The sequence below is a fragment of the Eurosta solidaginis genome, chromosome 1, assembly GCF_040869045.1.
Source record: "Eurosta solidaginis isolate ZX-2024a chromosome 1, ASM4086904v1, whole genome shotgun sequence".
NCBI classification, from domain to species: Eukaryota; Metazoa; Arthropoda; class Insecta; order Diptera; family Tephritidae; genus Eurosta; species Eurosta solidaginis.
The window spans coordinates 99,696,903-99,716,902 of NC_090319.1; the positions used below are offsets into that span (position 1 = coordinate 99,696,903).

Below are 20,000 nucleotides of genomic sequence, written 5' to 3' on the forward strand. Positions count from 1 at the left end.
CATGTGTTTATGAGTATCTCTCCGTTGCCTTGTATGCATGTGTGTAGATGATGATTGATTTGTTTACGTACATACTGCTTAGTATCGGCTTAGTGATGGTAGTATCGCTTAGTGATATATTTTGTAAAACATTTCTCCTGTCAGGGTCTGGGTTCGCCCTCCGAGCTTAGGCATAGCCTAAGGGACCTTATACCCCTCAGTAAACAAGATCATATCCGTCTTCTTCGCTTTGACGCTCAACCCGGCACTAAATGCCCATCAAAGAGCTGATTGTTAGAAGGAACTTTCCATTTATGGTAACTGTAACGTCAACTGCGTACGCCGTACGTTTGAAGGGTCCCTCATTGAATTGCCAGAGCAATTGATTGTTAACCAATGTCCAGAGGGGATAATACTCCGACCTGTGCCATGCCACTTTCCACTGATTTGATGACCTAATACACCCACGTTGCGAAGTAATATTCCTGCTATTAAGTATGCAGCCCATCCAGCTGGTAAGGGCTGGATACTCCAATGATCGCCTAAACAGAGACATTTTTGAAAGCCCTGGCAATGCCCAAGAAGACTTCAAAGACGCACTTCATATTTTCCAATGTTTTGTCTTTGCTTATAATCACCCTATGCAGTGCCCTGTCTACCGAGTTGCCTTTAGTGTTTGCGTATTGTGTTGTGACCAAAGAGAAAAACCATGCAATAGCCGCTATCCACTATGATCGGAAGCGAATATCAACAAAAGAGGATCGAATAAAATCAATCAATCGTCACAACGAAGATGCAAATTAATTACTTTTGCTTTCTTTACACTTTGCATATTTCGCAAATGTAACTCTTTGTGTTTTTGTTTCCAACTTGGCAAAAAGCTGCAAGAGTCGTAGCGACTTTGTGGCGGTAACCTTAAAAAATTGTCGGTAAACGTTTGATATGCAATTACGGTTCGCGTAAATTACACTGTGCTCTAAATAAAATGCTATAGAAAAATCAATCAATGATCTCGCAAAAACACTGTCTAACTATAACATGTCTGATATGATATATGTAATGGGCTCACCAACTTCAAAACTGGGTCACCTCTTTACTGCAAAGCAAATTTGAATTTAGGCAATTATAGTCTTACCATCACGAAGACTCTGGGTAACCCATGTCAAGCCGCCGTTCCTTCTATTCAAAAGGCCGTTGGGTGTGCATATTGAAAATCTTATCCACCAGAAAACCTGTTAATATCTCAGCACTCATTACTTAAGGGTTAATCGGCAAAAAGATTCCTCCCACATAATATGTGCTTTGGGTACACTCTTGACGTTTTATAATTTACATGTGTATTTACTTACGGAGGTCGATATTAGGTCCCTACAATAAATAGCCTACAGCCAACACCGTTAGAGGTTGTGGAGCTACTTTTATCGAAGAGAACATATCGATAAAATCTCGAAAGAGCATCCATACCACGGTGATCCCCCCAGAGGAACCCAGCAGCATATATCAAGAACCAGGGCTTATGTTAAAAAATAATTCCGTGCTCTTGGCAAATAATAAAAGCTCTGTTGTCCTTAGTAGCTTGAGCCTAAACCTCGCGAGTGTGGGACATGAACACAGCATGTGCTCTTCGCGCTTGACATTGAGCAGGCTGATTCCGCGTTAATTAGTGCGGTTTGCAGGATCCCCTTTCCTGTGGATTTGGAAGATCACTTTAAATTCCAGTCTGGAGGCGTGCGGTCATCCGATCATATTTTCCATGTGAGTTGTTGAATGCTCTTTACCAATATTTCAGCTTCGTGCTTGAACTGTTCGGCGGCTATTCCGTCGTGACCTAGCGCTTAGTCTCTAACCGAGATATTGCCATTGTTACTTCCTCATAGTTGGCTGGCGGAACATGTATACTGTCATCACCGTTTGGGGTATCGGATTTGACTTCTCTCTCGCTAACTAACGATGAGGATAAGTTAAGCACACTCGGTATCTCACCGTTGTTACTCCTACAGGAGTCTGTGCCGGTCTTGAAACCTTCCTCGCTCCATCGAATTTCGTGGTAGAATTTTTGGGCATTATTCCTAACAGCCATTCCTAAAACTCCTCGCATTTACATTGTTCTGTCCTACGTTTTTTTTACTTCCAAGTTTTACTTCCTACAACGCGATTAGAGGACGGCTTGCCTACAGTGTTTTAGACTCGAGGTCCTTACATCGAGTCGGATTCATACATTATAGTAGCTCTCTAAAAGCACTTCGAACCGACGCCAAAAAAATGTTGGAATTGGAGCATCAGGTACGGCAAGAAATGCCAAATCTAATAAATAATAGTTTAAAAAAACTAAAAAAACACGCTTTTATAGCAAACCGAACTAACAAGTAGAAAATAAATTTCAATTAAAAAGAGTTTATATAACAGTAGAAGAAGGTTAAACAATCGTTTATAGTTAATCACCTCAAAATAAACTTATAATAAAATTTAAGTTATTAACAGAATAATTTAATTCACAGTAAAAAGCGTGGGGTGCTTGATATTGAATGTTACAATCATTCTATTGGCAACTACCTGAGGGGAAAGATATGAAATGTAGTTAAATGCAACCCATGATTTTTACTCTGAATTAAATTAATCTATTAATAACTTAAATTTTATTATAATTTTATTTTGAGGTGATTAACTATAAACGATTGTTTAACCTTCTACTACTGTTATATAAACTCTCTTTAATTGAAATTTATTTTCTATTTTTTAGTTCGGTTTGCTATAAAAGCTTGTTTTTTTTAGTTTTTTTAAACTATTATTTATTTTTAATTTTTTAGTTCAAATAATTTTAAAAGTTTTAGTCGAGAGTGATGAAACTTCGAAACGCCACGGTCCATGGATGAATCCAACGCCACGGCACCGAAAAGGGCCAAGACGCAGGGAGGCTGGACGCGGTCTTTCGCCGAAATTGCCAAGAGTCGGCAGATCAAACCTATGGCCATTCAAAGTGGTAATAAGGCCAATTGACCTTATGGCCGTTGACCTTATGTCAATACACCATCATATTAATGCATTGTCATCGAGCCTTGATATGTGTGCAAAGTTTCAATCAAACTTATGGCCATTCAAAGTGGTAATAAGGCCAATTGACCTTATGGCCGTTGACCTTATGTCACTTCACCATCTCATTAATGCATTGTCATCGGTTCTTGAAACGTATGCAAAGTTTCAAATTAAACAGACTTCTAGAAACCGGTGAAAATTAAGCTCAAAGATTCCGTTACATACAGGCCAAGCTAATAAAAGCGTGTTAAAAAAGGGCTCCAGTATGCTCTTTCGTAGATGTGCCATGCATCCACTTCTATCTTTAATAAAGGAATGCGTTTTTCACATTATGTGCAAGGTTTCAATTCTATGGCCATTTGGGGTGGTCATAAGTTCAATTGACCTTATGTACGTTAACCTTATGTCAACCCACCATCACATTATTGCATTGTCATCGAGCCTTGATACGTGTGCAAAGTTTCAATCAAACTTATGGCCATTCAAGGTGGTAATAAGGCCAATTGACCTTATGGCCGTTGACCTTATCTTACCACACCATCACACTAATTTATTGTCATCGACCCTTGATACGTGTGCAAAGTTTCAATCAAACTTATGGCCATTCAAGGTGGTAATAAGGCCAATTGACCTCATGGCCGTTGACCTTATATCACCACACCATCACATTAATGCATTGTCATCGGTCCTTGATACGTATGCAAAGTTTCAAATTAATCAGACTTCCAGAAAACGGTGAAAATTAAGCTCAAATGTTCCGCTACATACAGGCCAAGCTAATAAAAGCGTGTTAAAAAGGGCTCCAGTATGCTCTTTCGTAGATGTGCCATACATCCACTTCTATCATTAATAAAGGAATGCGTTTTTCGCATTATGTGCAAGGTTTCAAATCTATGGCCATTTGGGGTGGTCATAAGTTCAATTGACCTTATGTCCGTTAACCTTATGTCAACCCACCATCACATTATTGCATTGTCATCGAGCCTTGATACGTGTGCAAAGTTTCAATCAAACTTATGGCCATTCAAAGTGGTAATAAGGCCAATTGACCTTATGGCAGTTGACGTTATGTTACCACACCATCACATTAATGCATTGTCATTGACCCTTGATACGTGTGCAAAGTTTCAATCAAACTTATGGCCATTCAAAGTGGTAATAAGGCCAATTGACCTTATGGCCGTTGACCTTATGTCAACACACCATCATATTAATGCATTGTCATCGAGCCTTGATATGTGTGCAAAGTTTCAATCAAACTTATGGCCATTCAAAGAGGTAATAAGGCCAATTGACCTTATGGCCGTTGACCTTATGTCACCACACCATCACATTAATGCATTGTGATCGGTCCTTGATACGTATGCAAAGTTTGAAATTAATCAGACTTCTAGAAACCGGTGAAAATTAAGCTAAAAAATTCCGCTATATACAGGCCAAGCTAATAAAAGCGTGTTAAAAAGGGCTCCAGTATACTCTTTCGTAGATGTGCCATGCATCCACTTCTAACATTAATAAAGGAATGCGTTTTTCGCATTATGTGCAAGGTTTCAAATCTATGGCCATTTGGGGTGGTCATAAGTTCAATTGCCCTTATGTCCGTTAACCTTATGTCAACCCGCCATCACATTATTGCATTGTCATCGAGCCTTGATACGTGTGCAAAGTTTCAATCAAACTTATGGCTATTCAAAGTGGTAATAAGGCCAATTGACCTTATGGCCGTTGAGCTTATCTTACCACACCATCACATTAATGCATTGTCATCGACCCTTGATACGTGTGCAAAGTTTCAATCAACACACCATCATATTAATGCATTGTCATCGAGCCTTGATATGTGTGCAAAGTTTCAACCAAACTTATGGCCATTCAAAGAGGTAATAAGGCCAACTGACCTTATGGCCGTTGACCTTATGTCACCACACCATCACATTAATGCATTGTCATCGGTATTTGATACGTGTGCAAAGTTTCAATCAAACTTATGGCCACTCAAAGTGGTAATAAGGCCAATTGACCTTATGGTCGTTGACCTTATGTCACCACACCATCACATTAATGCATTTTCATCGGTCCTAGATACGTATGCAAAGTTTCAAATTAATCAGACTTCTAGAAACCGGTAAAAATTAAGCTCAAAGATTCCGCTACATACAGGCCAAGCTAATAAAAGCGTGTTAAAAAAGGGCTCCAGTATGCTCTTTCGTAGATGTGCCATGCATCCACTTCTATCATTAATAAAGGAATGCGTTTTTCGCATTATGTGCAAGGTATAAAATCTATGACCATTTGGGCTGGTCGTAAGTTCAATTGACCTTATGTCCGTTAACCTTATGTCAACCCACCATCACATTATTGCATTGTCATCGAGCTTTGATACGTGTGCAAAGTTTCAATCAAACTTATGGCCATTCAAAGTGGTAGTAAGGCCAATTGACCTTATGACCGTTGACCTTATGTCACCACACTATCACATTAATGCATTGTCATCGGTCCTTGATACGTATGCAAAGTTTCAAATTAATCAGACTTCTAGAAACCGGTGAAAATTAAGCTCAAAGATTCCGCTACATACAGGCCAAGCTAATAAAAGCGTGTTAAAAATGCAACGAAAGGAGTGTGTGAAAGCTGCCGCAAGTTAAAGAAGGGAGCGAGGCGTCTTTTTAAGTTACAAAAGGTTGACGCAGAAGACGTGAGTGTGAAGAGCTTGAGGTACTAGCGTCCGATTTGATCAACAAATTCGGCGAAAGGCGGAAATGTTCAATCCTGGGGTGAATTCCCAAAGGAAATGGTAGCCTGGTAGTCGATGTCTAGAGAATGCTTACATTATGGAGGGGACACTCTGCCCTCTTGCACGAAGGCAACAACGAAGCATTGAGGGAGGATGCTGATCCTGGTTCCCGCAAAATCGTCAACAAGGCCAATCAAATATTGCCCTTCAACATCAAGTTTATTTCGACAGTTCAGAAATGATAAGAGAAAGTTCGGATATTCATTCACCACAAACGTACCTTACAGCTGTCAATTTCTGAAAAGAAGCTAACAGTTCAAATACTGGTTTTCGGGAATACCGAAAATAACTCACTCTCAGTTAGCTCCAAAAAAAGTCAGATATCAACCAAGGCGTAAAAGCACGCAGCGTTGCCATAAAGGAGCCACCGTTCATTTGTTTTTGGTTGATATGTCATGCGGAGATTGCCAGCTCTGGCTTTTTTCCCCCAACGGCATGGTCATTTTTCACATTCTGCTACATAGTGTAACTTTCTGATTTATTGGCCATTTTATGCATTTCGTACGCCACCCCAGATCACACACCGCTCTTTATATCATCACCCAGCAACTGAGTGGTGTTGCTATTGTTTTTGTTTTTCGTCGATGTATTAGGTAACCGTTTTGCAATATAGCGTTAAAAGCAATAAAAATATCTGAAAATCTGTTACTAGACGTTATTTTTCATATTTTCTTCTTTGCTGCCACCTGAGCGACGAGTGGGCCTTTGGCATGACAGTAAGCACACAGCGCGATAACCGATTTTAAAATTAGCATCCATAAAAAAACTTCTCATTCTATTTCTATTTGTATACTCACCTTGAGTAGGCTTTTTGGTGGCGCATCAACTTGATCGGGCCGTTTTATATTCAAAAATGAGTTACGTACATCCGGACATTTCTCGAACATGAGAACACGCTCTGCTACTGAGCCGCGTGTCAAGATGGGGCGACCCACTATAAAGTTGTTGATCAGAGAAATAGTGAGTTGTTAAATAACTGCTTTTTATTTGACATAAACTCTCTCATAACATATTACCATATTTATCTTGTCCATTGGACAATGGACGTGCGCCGGTTTTGGTAAATTTTGATGGTGTTGTGGTTGTGTTTGTAGTTGCTGGGATTGCCGTTGCAGGCATATCTGACATACCGGTCTCACCCGTGGCGCCACTTGTTGTAGTGCCCGTTGCACCTGTACCGTTACTATTAGCCGTTTCGTTGGTATCCTTTTTAGTGCCGGCCTTACTGCCACTACGAATGTGTGTATTGTTGTTGTTGCTTTGAGTAGCACTGTTATTGTTGTTGTTGTTCCTATCGTTTTTATCCACCTTATGCAGGGTAGGCACTTTAATTGTTTTACTGCCACTATTACTATTGCCGTTGATATTGACACTGATCGCAGTCCGCGGGCTCGAAGTCGTTATCGTTGTTGCGGTTGTGATTGCACTTTTTTCTTCGTTGCTTTCTTTGCTCGTTAGCTTGTTGCCACTGACACCTTTAACGATGACACTTTGATTCGATTGATTATCAGTGGATGGCGCTTGTTTAGAATTGCTCAATTTTCCGAGTGCTGAGCTCCGCGGTTTTACGCTCGTCAGGGAGGGGACACCCGCCGCGCTTATATTGGCGCTGACATTACTATTTTTATCAGCGCTGTTGCTACTTACAACACTAATGATATTATCATTGAGTGCACTTCCGCCAACCGCACCGACTTCTCTACCAGCTCTACCACCAAATGTGATAGCCGCTTTATTGACACCAGCGTCAGCAGTCGCCACATTACTCTTGCTGTTCTTGGATGTCAACTGAGGGCGGCGCAAAGAGTGATTCGGACTACTCGCCGCTGCATCTGCGGCAGTTGTTGGTTTTGTGCTCGCCTTCTTCGATTGCTTTGCGCTACCTTTCGTGGAAGTTGGTGAACTTTCTTGCAATAATTTTTTGATTTTATGCAAATTATGTGTTTGCAGCTCAGATAAATCTGATAGATCTAATTTTAAATCTACATTTAAATTGATATCCAGCGCCGCATTATTAGAAGCATTTGGCTTGCTGCGGCCAATTGCATTGGTGCCAGAATTGGGCGGTGAATTTGTGAGAGATGCCGAACTTTGTGTGCTCTTGATTGCCGTTGAATTGCTTAAGCTCGTAGCTGTGTTGTGTTGTTGTTTTTCATTTTTCAGCGCTATTGAAGACTTCGCACATCCGGCGTTGGCAGACGACGTTGATGCACCACTTGCTTTATCATTCGATTTTATAGTTTTCTTCTTCACTGCATCCACAGAATCAACACCTGGCGCATCTACTGTTTTCATCAATATAGCAGAAGATGTTGTGGGCGATTTCTGTGCTGCTAAGCCTCTCTTTGTGCTGCTGGTTGTTGTTGTTGGCTTCAACTTTCCTACCATCGTATCGTCTGCGTTGAGCTCAAATGTTTTGCCTATTCCTCCCGTGCCGGCTATTACGCCAACTCCTCCACCAACCACAATACCAGTACCAACCACTCCACTTCCCAGCCTTCCGACACTTAGGCAACTACCAACACCACCTCCGATCTTTCCTGCGCGCTGCTCTTTATCTTTTAGCACAAATGTTTTCACCAACTTCTGCAAACCCTCTGTTGTATGCTCATCCGTTGCAACTGCAAAAAGATCACTCGTAACGCCAGCAGCACTATCGGCAATTGTTGGTGTCTTAGCTGACGCTGCTGCATGCGTATAGAAACCAAGTAATTCAGTGGGTGCCAAACCACGGCTCTTCCACGTTTGATAGAGCGCGTCTGCGTGTTCGGAAATCTTTTTTGATATCTCTTCAATTTCACGTGTGGAATCGTCAGGTACGTGAGTGTGACTGCTGCTGCCACCAACTGTTGCTTGTTGCTTTTTATGTTGTTGGCGTTGTTGTTGTTGTGTCTGATACAGTTGGGGAGCAACAAAGGAATTAGTTTTGCCTTGATGTATTGTTTTCGCTGTTGCGGGATTGGTTGCGATATTTGTCGTTAAGGCGGCGTTTATAGTTTTTGTGCTGGCGGCAGAGGCGGCGTTTGGTGGCACTGCTTGCATATTTGCCAGCTGCGTACACGCTTTTGGCCTCAATATTGCCACTAAAAGCGCCTGCTTCTGTTTTTAACTTTTATTCAATAATACATAAAATAACTACAAAATGTAATTTTATTTACCGATGCACACACGAACTCGTTAAATTCTCTACTATATGTAGCTGGACGCGTCGCGCAACACTGTCCAATTCACATTACCGCTTGATCGCTAAATATTACGGTATCTCTTATATTGCCACTCTATGCTATGTTAGGTTTACGCTTTTGAGTTTCTTTTGAGTTTCCTCTTATTGATCGTGCGACGTGTGCTTCATATCTTTCCGTCAATGTTGTGACGGCTGCGAAGATGACGCTGGCGACGATAATAAAGACAACAACGAAAAAGATCTTCAACGCCCCAAATGCCGTAGTGAAATGTGTAAAGTAATGAGAAAGGCAAATCAAGCAACGCCAGTCAGTGCTAATGGTGCGCCGATGGCGTTGCTCTAAGTATAAACTCACTTAGCGCTACACAAGTGGATGTGCTCCCCTAGTGTCTTGCGATTATTTTCAATTTTATTTTTGTTTTCTGTTTTTTGTTTTTTCTTATTCTAGAAGTCTCCCTCTTCTCTCTCAGCGTTGTGATCCTCTAACCGCTTGCCCCAATGTACCGTGTTGTCTGTTGTGAGCTCTGATGTATGCTGTGTTGATGCCTATGCTGGTGTGTTGCTCTGTATTGCGAACGGCGCGCCGCGCATCTATTTTTAAACACCGATTTGCCTATTTTGTAGATATTTTTTTGTACTAATTCCACAATTGCCCCAATGTGTTTGTATGTAACGAGTTCGTAATAAATGCGATTTGGTAAAGTTTTATTAACTCTAAAATAATTTTTCCTGCACCGCGATCGCTTAAATTTGTTTTTTAATTTTTTTTACCAGTATATACACTCAAATATGATTTCAATATTTCTTTCACACTTCCTTCGTTTTCTCCTTGTTTTTTTGTTGTATATTTTTAGCAATAGCAATTATATGATATTAATAAATTTTCCATAAATAAATTTCGTTTTCTTTGTCGAAACGTGGAAAAGCGCTCCCACTTCATATTCAAATCACTTTAACCGCGTAATTATTTAAGTAATTATTTTCTATTTTTTGGAGTATGCGAATCAGCAAAACCCTTCACGGTTTCGGCAAAATTTTAAATTTTTTCTTCCGTAAATATTTTATAACGAGTACTCGTACATAATCCTCGAACGCACGAACTGAATTAGCAGTCAAACTCTCAAAGTTGAAGCAGCGTTCATAGCGTAAGACGACGACGACGATCATTGACAGCACAGCAGATACTTACCTTGAAGGAAACGTGTGGCTGAGTGTCTCCAAGCCAACACGCGTGTGAGAAATTTTTGTGGTCATTATCAAAGAAACGTCTAGACCATCGCTTCTGAGATTAACTTTGGCACACAAATTTTGACAACGCACTAAACTGTATTACTTTCAACACAAGAACTTCGCTTAGGCCGGACCATATATTAATACTGGGTTCCCGTTCATAGAGGGATAGAAAGTAATGAAAAAGCCGATGAGTTGGCAAATGAGGGCGTAGCAATTGCTGAATCGACGGTAGACGTCCCAATCTGGGTGAAGAAATCAAAAGGAGACAGGAGTTGCATATGATCCATCAATCAGGTAAGGCGTGGACAGAAAACTTCTAAGATCATGTGCATAGCCTACGTTATTAGACTCACAAAGTGGCTCATATCTCTGAGAAGAGAAGACTTAAAAGTTAGAATATGTGATAAAATTTAGCTCCACAGCAGACGGATCTAAGTAGAGTAATTTAAGTAAATTGTACTCAGGCTGTTGAGCATAAGTGTAAACCATTTGATATAAAGTGGTTATTAAGTTTGTTTACACAGTTTACAAGAGACCAGTTACGCAAGGCAAAACGTTGAAAATGCATATTTTTAAAGTATTTTGTGTGGTTAGGGACTAAAAAATAATTATTTACCTCCGAAGAGATTTAGGCGACCTTTTCATCCAATTTGCCTCGTGCTACTTTAATTTTTCACAAAACAGGTTCTAATTTAACTTAATTTATTTTCAATTCACAATTCATAAAAAACATGAATTGGTAAATCAGAATATAGATTTTTTTTAGGAAAAGTCGATATATACATAAATTTTGGAGCAACTTGTTATTGTTGAACATTAAGTCAGTGAATAAGTAGTTCCATAGCCTGTACAGACTCCAGAAGAACTATGCATACAGTAGGAAATAAGTGTTCCGAATATCTCCATGTGGTTCCATCAAACGTTTATACGCAGAATTTCCAAGAACGCAGGTGGTCATTCTAGGATAGTTCAAAAATTATCATTGCCTGTGATATAATAATGAGCTCAGCAGATACAATTCCACTGACGTACGTGACGTAAAGTGAGACATATAACGACTGTCGTAAATACTTTTATTTAGCACTAAAACTGTAGATTCCATTATCAAATTATTAATAGTCAACTAATAGCTTTATTTAATTTTCACAGACGCTTACTAAAATTGCAAAAAAAATTAAACTTAAATGACGTGTCAAAAGTAGAAAATTAACAAAGTATGAAGGATGCGATGACGTATATGTTGGCTATCTGGCGTTTACGATTAAAATAAACACATTCAACATTGCTGTCAGTTTCTTCCTTGTCCGGAGAGTAAGTGACGTATTGTATCTACCTAAGCCATAAGTCAGTAGTTCCGGTGACGTAAGCACAGGAGAATCTTCGCAGATTTGCTTTTGATATTTCCTGTAGGGATATGCATATGTACATACGTGAGCGCTGGTAAGTAGTGTATTTACATACCTGAAAGAATTGCCCAAATTATTTCGCCCATGCGGTCGAAAAGAAAACAGGCCTTGCAATTGAGTGTGGGAGTTCGTGGATAAAAAAGATAATTGAAGGGGTGCCTCGAAAAACGCTTTTAACGACGCACATACAGAAACTTATTTAGATTTTTTTTGATATAGTGTTTAATGAAAATATATGTATGACATACATTGTATGTATATCGTTGCATATACTTACTTACTTACTTAATTGGCGCTTAACCGTCCAACAAGGCGCGCCAGTCGCTCCTTCTCTCTGCCAACCGGCGCCAATTGGTCACACCAAGGGAGGTTAAATCGTTTTCCACCTGGACCTTCTAACGGAGTGGGGGCCGCCCTCTACCTCTGCTTCCATAGGCAGGTTCCGATAGAATCACTTTCTTGAACGGAGCATCATCTTTCATTCGCATAACATGGCCTAGCCAGCGCAACCGCTGTGTTTTAATTCGGTGGACTTTCTTGATGTCTGCGTAAAGCTCTTACAGCTCATCGTTAAATCTTCTTCGGTACTCGCCACCGCCAACGCGTAGAGGTCCAAAAATCTTTCGAAGACAAAAAATTGGATTGGCAATAATGATAATAATAGCTACACGCTTTATATTCTTATTTTAGTGCATTATACCATGTTTTTGGCGCTTACAACGTTTTTCGAGCCACCCATTCAATTAAAAAAACAAATTTTTGTATCTAAAAATTGTTGGTCATGTCGAGAGTGTTCGGCATGTCTTGCATGCCTTTTTTGTGTTCTTTATGCATATGTAAATATGTATGTGAGTAAAACATATGTTTTTAGCGCTCGTTACGTTTTCGAATGCATATTTTCGATTTCTTAAGATTTTATGAACTTTTGAGAACACTCAATCTCTTTTCTAGAACTCTCACTTTTCATCATCTGTGATCGTAAAACGTAAACACTCTCAAAATTGCTGCTATTACGCTCCTGCCTCTTAGCATAAAAAACATTTTAATTAAAATACAAAGTCAGTAAAGTATTAGAGGGGGTGGCATGACCTAACCCCAAGAAATAACACGAAGCCTTACACTGAAAGCGATTCTGAACAACTTTAACGGCCTTGTTACCCATTTAAAATTAGAATAGCCATCCGTACTGCAAAAATATAAGTCTGGACCGATCCGAACCCAGATTCGGAAGCCATAGAATTTGAATAAATGTAAGGTGCGATAGCCTCCGAAGAGATTTTAGGTCGAACTTCGCTTCCAATTTTCATCGTGATGCTTTTAATTTATCCTACAAATTGGCGGGACGGAACCTGCAAGGGAGATGAGTTTTCACTGAGAAGCTTTTCATGGCGGAAAAACACTCGGAGTGCTTGCCAAATCACTGCCTAGGGGCAACACTGCTTAGAAAAAATTTCTTCTAATTAAAAAAACGTGTTTCTAAAATTTTGATGTTGATTTGTACGAGGCGTGAACCCAGGATCTTCGGTGTGGTCGGCGAAGCACGCTACCACCACACCATGGCGGCTTCTTCTACTAGGGTTCAAGGATGAGAAGATCTAGCATGTTACCACCGCCCTGCTGAATACCATACAAAGGCTACGCGATCCATAACATCGGTCTGAACTTTTCCGGTGTTCCAATTACTCACCACTTACGTGACCCGTAGCAGCTTTGCCTTTACCTTTAAGTTTGTCAAATTACTTTATACAATTGTTTTTGTTATTGATGTTAGAGAAAAATTACAAAGTTTACAAACGGCGATGGTTAACTACTAGGACATGCTTTTGAATTTCACTTCTTCATCAGCTAGTTTCTTGGGCGCTGAGTATTGAACTCGAAATCTCCAACATTCAAACTTAAGGATTAAAAAACATATAGAATTAGTGTGTACCTAAATAGTGAATAAAGGAATAGCAACAAAAAGACAACACTTAGAGACCAGTTGCAAAGCGAGCAGCGGGGCATTCATATGACTGAGTGGATATACACTAGTATAAAGTATGAATATTGGAGATTTCGAGTTCAATACTCAGCTCCTGAGAAGCTAGGTGATGAAGAAGTGAAATTCAGAAAAATGTCCTGGTAACCATCGCCGTCTTTAACTTTGTAATTTTTCTCTAATATCAATGAAATAATTCCCTTGAAAAAACTCCAATATTCAATAACGCAAAATGGTCTTTATTGGACTACTTTCACAATAACACTTCTACTTCTCAACAGATAGCGTGCTTAATTCAAACTGATAACTGATTACTCAGCTGTAACTCCTTTTATACTCTGTAATGTCTCGTTCGCATACTTCTAGGCGTTTCTATTTCTAGAATTTACTACTCGTTTACCAGCTATAATTTTTTCAGCTATAACTACAGATGCACGTTTATTAGAGCTTCTCGCATAGCCCATGCGCGTGTATATGTGAGTGGTACTTCTACAGATGCTTGCCTACTTTTGGGAGTATCTCAGATATATGCATGTGTTTGTGCGTTTATCTCCGCTGCTTGTATGGACATATGTATAGACATAATGATTGATTTGTTGATGTGCATACAAGTCACTGCTTAGTATTGGCTTAGAGATGATATTATCCCTTAGTGTTGCTAATATTCGTCACAATATGTTTACATATCCTTCTACGTGGTAGGACTTCGGCAGCGCTTCAAAAATATAATTGAATACCTGATACCGATCAGCCTGAGCGGACTCATATGGATCTAAAAAATAATAATAACCGTGGTTCTATCCTATATCAGCTGCGCCGTCCGTTGAGTTTTTTTCATATATATGTATTTTTGCATGGTCATCTTTCGGTAGTGCTTCAAAAATATATTGTATATACAGACGAAATATTTCTTTTTTTTTTGATATATCTTGCTTATTTAACATCCGATTTTTAAACTTGATATGTCTGTGTTTCGGCCGTAAAATGATCTATAACTCCTTTTTAGGTCCTTTAAAAAAATAATAAATACTTGGCACGATTTACCTCCTAGGCGATTTGGGTCAAGCTTTAATTCCAATTCGTGTGGTGCTCATTTTTAATTTTTCCTACAAATTTTTTATGCCGACTCTAACGCTGCTAGACAGTTGAATTTTCACTGAGAAGCTTTTTATGGCAGAAATACACTCGGAGTGATTGTTAAACCACTGCCGAACGCGACCGCGCTAAGGAAAGCTGTTTTCTAATTGAGAATTATTGTTTCTAAATTGTGTATGTTACATTGCCGGGTTCTTAAAGCCGCACTACAACCCCACCACGGTGGTCGCCGTAAATATAACTTGGTTGAAAATTTACATTTCGATTGATAGGTATTCATAAACTAAACAGATATGAAAGAACCCCGTCGTCAGGGTATCTTCTCTCTGCCTTTGCCATGAAAAAAAACTTATTTTCTCCTGCAGTCATCAGCCTTCCAGATACCAAGGTACTGGTGCAAGTTATTACTATCTTATCCATTCAATTCTTCCTAGAGTCGGCTAGACTCAATAGTTGTGTTTTCCGAGTCCACCATCGGCATTAAAAAAACTATATGTCCTTTGTAGGAGATAAATCAATAAAAAAAGATATAAAAAATTGGGATTAAGTAAATTCGTTTGCATTTTTGTTTGACCGAAAATATTTTTTTGCTTCATTCATTTCATTGGACAAATAAAGGTCAGAAAGCTGCTAAGGTATCTTTGAAAAGGTGTATGGATATTAATGCTAGCCCTTATGTAATTATTGCTGCCACCCCTCTGTTAAGAAAGACGCAAATTTTTCTCGATCACAAGGAGAGAAAATTTTACTCTTTGTTCTCCCTACTTCTCATCAAATATGCGAATGGTGAAACACTTTTCTTTTATTGTTTAGTGGATTCAAATTTTCTTTTCATTCCTCTTCTCCTCATTAGTTTATTTTCTTTGTTTATATATTTTTCGTCCTACAATCTTCACATTTCCTTCATCTACTAATTATTTCATTGTTTTATTTCGTCTGAGAGCACTATTCTAGTACTCTTGAATACGTCTTAGCGCATCTGTCAAAAACATTTGGTTTTTGTTTTGAAATTTAAATTAGTTCGTTACAATCGCAGTTCCCTCTAATCAAAATAATAGGAATTTCATGTGTTTTCTTTGTTAAGTCTTCGAATCTTAGCCATGTAAATTACGCATAGCCATTTTTTTTTTCAAGGTGGGAGGGAAGAAATGACATGAACACATCTCTAGATTGAGCTAAATAATGCTAGGAAACTATTACCACGAAACAAAACCACTTAGGAATTGCAGTCTTATTTAAAACAAAAATTGTCGACCAGTGAACTAGGAGCGAAGGGCTATGAAGTGAGGGCCTGCAAGCTCTAAACCCTTTTAAGGAAAGCTGCCATTTCCCGGTGGCTGTCCTCATGAATACAAAAACTTATAGCTACGCCATATTGAAACAGTCCATCCTCGCGGCATCTACTGCAGTGAACTAGAAAAGTTAAGAAAAAGATGTAGTCGTGGTGTTTAATTGGTGGAGGTAAAAGGACTTCGCTGTTAAGTACCTACTGTCGATCATGCCGGTGAACGAGTGTAGATACATACGGCCACTGCCGCCGACATAAGATCAACATAACCACTTTAATGACAGAGAGGAGAAGGAAGGAGTCTATGGTCCTATGTAAGAGAACCCAACGCAATGAAGTTGATCGAATTAACCGCAGCTCAAAATTATGGCTTCTTTAGTGCCAAATGTATCATTTTGTGATCGAGGACAGGGATAGCATCAATATTCTAGATTTGGGAGTTCGGTTCCTTGTTACCTTGCCGCAGTCATGATACAAACACGCCTTTGGGCATCGAAAAAATTGCGTGCATTGATACTAGTAAAGTTCGGTGTCGAGAAGCTGCCTCCTGAACTCAACTCGGCTTTCACACCATTTATCTGAAGTTAGTCTTCGATCTAACAATTGACAAATGTAACTGAGCACATTTTTCACTCACTATACAACGAAGAGGGTAGAGATACGTCTAGTTAGAAGAAATTAACCTGAGACCAAATTAAATGCTGGAATAAAGATCGAAATATGTTTCCAAAACAACGAAAGTACACCTCCCCCAGCGGGCTAGGGGGCTTAGAATGAACGCGCGTTAGGTATGGCTGTCGTAAGAGGCTACTAAAATACCAAATTTATTCAAGGGGTTGTGTAGCGCAACACTCTCAAGGGGTTGGCTTCCCGTAGCGAATCCTGTTTCATTAACAGCCGATGTTCTGGCGACTCCGAACTCCACTGGATCTAGAGGTGGGAGGGCGGTTATGGCCTAGAAGGTTTCATGTGTTCATACGAAATCATTCACGAGATGGTCGGGCTAGTACTTTTATGGTGCTTGTTGCCGGAACGTACCGGATCTGCATCCGGTAAAGGACCATCGACATCGATAGCACTCTCCAAGGCCTTCGGGGAGTGTCCTTATCGCTAAAACAACAACAAAAACAACCTCCTGCTTATGTAACGACGTGAACACTTCTCATTGGGCTTAGAATATTCGCGCGGTAGCATTCCTGTCGTAGGAGTCTACTAAAATCCACATACGTAGAAGGTTCGCACAAATCGTTCTTATCAAATCGTTCCCCAAGATATTCGGGCTTTTACCTTAATGGTTCTAGTTTCCAGAATGTGCCTGATAATTATCCGACAAAGGATCATCATCATCAGTAGTACTCCGATTTATTAACGTGACGCTTTAGAAGCTGACTTTAGCAGAAGATCTAAGTCGCAATTATACAATATTTTATAGTTTGCCATTGCCGACGCTGAAGACTTAACTTCGGAAACAATGTGATTTTAGAAATACAACGGATAATATTTTCTGCCTCTAAACTCGTCTGTCGACGGAAAAATATCAAACTATAAAGGCTTATAGTTACACCTGTCCTGGGGTACGGCAGAATATTACTTGGGAAGATTCATGGTTCTATCCATATGGCGCCAGCGATTATCACGGAATATTTTATGATGAGCTTTACGCAGAAATTAAGATAGTGCTGTGAGTAAATGCCCAAAAGTTGAGGCTAGATAGGTCATGTTATGGGAATGAATAAAACTCGCCGGCCTAGGAAGTTTGCGTATCTATACCTGAATTTGGTAGCAGTGAAGGACGTTAACCTTTACTTTGTTAAAAAGTTGGAATAAGACTTGCTCTCACTTGGTCCTGCCAATGAGCATAAGATGTCGCGGTGCAAGGATGAAACTGAGGCCTAAACCGAGTCTTAATTTACCCTAAAACGGAAGGAAAGCGAACCCGCAAAAAAACACTTATAGTAGATCCGCAACTGGAACGTAAACCAGCTGGAACCGATATCGCGGCTGAAACCGGCATCCGCAAAGATACTGAGCCCGAATCGTTGCCAAAACCGGAACCAAACCCGGATTAAAACTGTAACTGGGACCGGTAACAAAATCGGTTTCAAACCGGAAATGATATTGAAACCGCACACCAAACCAGAACCAAAGTAGAAACTAAACTTAGATCAAATTTGAGAACGAAATCGGACTAAATTAAGAATCAAACCTAGAATGGAAAGAAAAAAGAAGTGAAAATTCAAAACGGAACCTACACTGCAAATGCCTCCAAAATCAGCCAAACCCGGAATCGAGGGAGATTCACAAAAATCAGACTGCAAATGCAAATCGATTTTACAATCGGCCAATATATCAATGTATTGATAGAAACTTGCATGACCGATCAGCCGAAGTTAAATTTTAAATGAAAGTTGAAATTAACGTTAGTTTTAAAATCTAAAAGATTTGAAACTGTGATTGGATCCGCAAACTGCATAGTTTCACTAATGCGGTGGTCCGCTCCTTCGTACTGGTATGGTTGAATTTGAAACTATGCCAGAGGCCTTGTTAATTTAAAAACATTGGTTTTATAGACAAACACTTATATGTTTACACATCCAACTTCACAATTACTTGGGACTCCTGCCATTTTCACTACATTCCTCTGAGCCAGGAGGTGAACTATTCGCAAGCTTCGCTAGGATGGGTGAATCATGTGTTTGTGATTTTAATCTTAAGGTTTACGACATCTATCACATTTAGAAGGGCAATCGGAAGTAAGTTGTCTTAGCTCGTGCATGTTACCTCACGTGCCGAGAAAGCATGAACAAGGACGTACGATTGGCAGTTGGCATTGGCCCGAAACCAAAGACGATAAATATTGTCACGGATATTAGCATCACTAAGCTATACCATCACTAAGGCGATGCTAAGGCCATGCTAAGCGGTATTTACGTCAATAGTCAAATCATGTATACACATATATCAGTCAGCCGAGAGATGTCACACACAGATGCATTTACTTATACGCCTATGTGTGCGCGAGAGACTGTAAACTACAAACATTCACATCAATAATTCAATCATTATGTCCACACATATGTAGATACACGCAGCTGAGAAGCTTGAGATGCTCCTAAATGTAGGCAATTATAATTGTGGAAGTGTCGCTCACACATACAAGCATGGGGTATGCGAGAAGCTATAAAATCGTGCAATTTTAGTTATAGCTGAGAAGTTTGAGAGCTCATGGACAATGCTAGTAGATTCTAGAAGATGCGAACGAGGAAACCAGAGAGTATAAAAGGCCGCAGATGTAGAGGCGCTGGAATTCAGTTTGATTTGAGTTGTCAAGCAGTTACGACTAAGACGATATCTAGCGAGCAATAGCAGTATTATTTTGAAAGTCAGTTTCATTTAAGCTATCAGTTTGGTTATTAAGCTATTCGTTGCACAGTTTGTGTGTATTGTGAAGTATTTTAATAAAGGCCATTTTTCCATTATTCAATATTGGAGTTATTTATTCAACAGTTTAGTGATTCGAACTCAGCAGAAGATTGCAAATAAGAGGATTTACAGTAAATTCGTTACGATTGGTGTCAGAAGAGGAATTGTTGAATAAATTCCAGAGGACTACAAGGACATGGCAAAGTTCAGTGAATTGAAGATCCAGCAACTGAAGAAGGAGTTGGAGAGCCGCGGATTGAATACAACCGGCAAAAAGATCGAACTTCAAGCACGGCTACGAGAGGTAATGGAGTTGGAAGGAATTGATGTGGACGAGTATGTCTATTATCCCGATGTGGAAGAGCCAGCGACCAAATTGGAAGAGAAGATAGAGACTCCGAATCCATTGGCGAGTGTAGACACTAACGCGATACTAGCAGTGCTGAAGCAAATGTCGTCACAAATATCAACCGATATGTCAACACAGCTCGAAGGGCAAAAGACAGATATAACATCTCAACTGGAATCGCAGGAGACACGCATAACATCCAAGATGGAAAAACAACTAGAATCACAGGAGAACTATA

At 39.7% G+C, this 20,000-nt stretch overlaps 1 protein-coding gene across 1 annotated transcript in view; it reads right to left on the reverse strand.

The window, feature by feature from the left end:
* LOC137236575 (serine-rich adhesin for platelets) overlaps window positions 1-10,087 on the reverse strand; it is a 51,020-nt gene extending 40,933 nt beyond the window's left edge. The window contains exons 1-2 of the mRNA XM_067759335.1: window positions 6,823-10,087; window positions 6,604-6,740 (exon numbers count right to left, since the gene is read on the reverse strand). Coding sequence (XP_067615436.1) covers window positions 6,604-6,740; window positions 6,823-8,848 — 2,163 coding nt within the window. The 5' untranslated portion in view covers window positions 8,849-10,087. The remainder of the gene's footprint in view (window positions 1-6,603; window positions 6,741-6,822) is intronic.
* Between the last annotated feature and the right edge of the window lie 9,913 nt (window positions 10,088-20,000).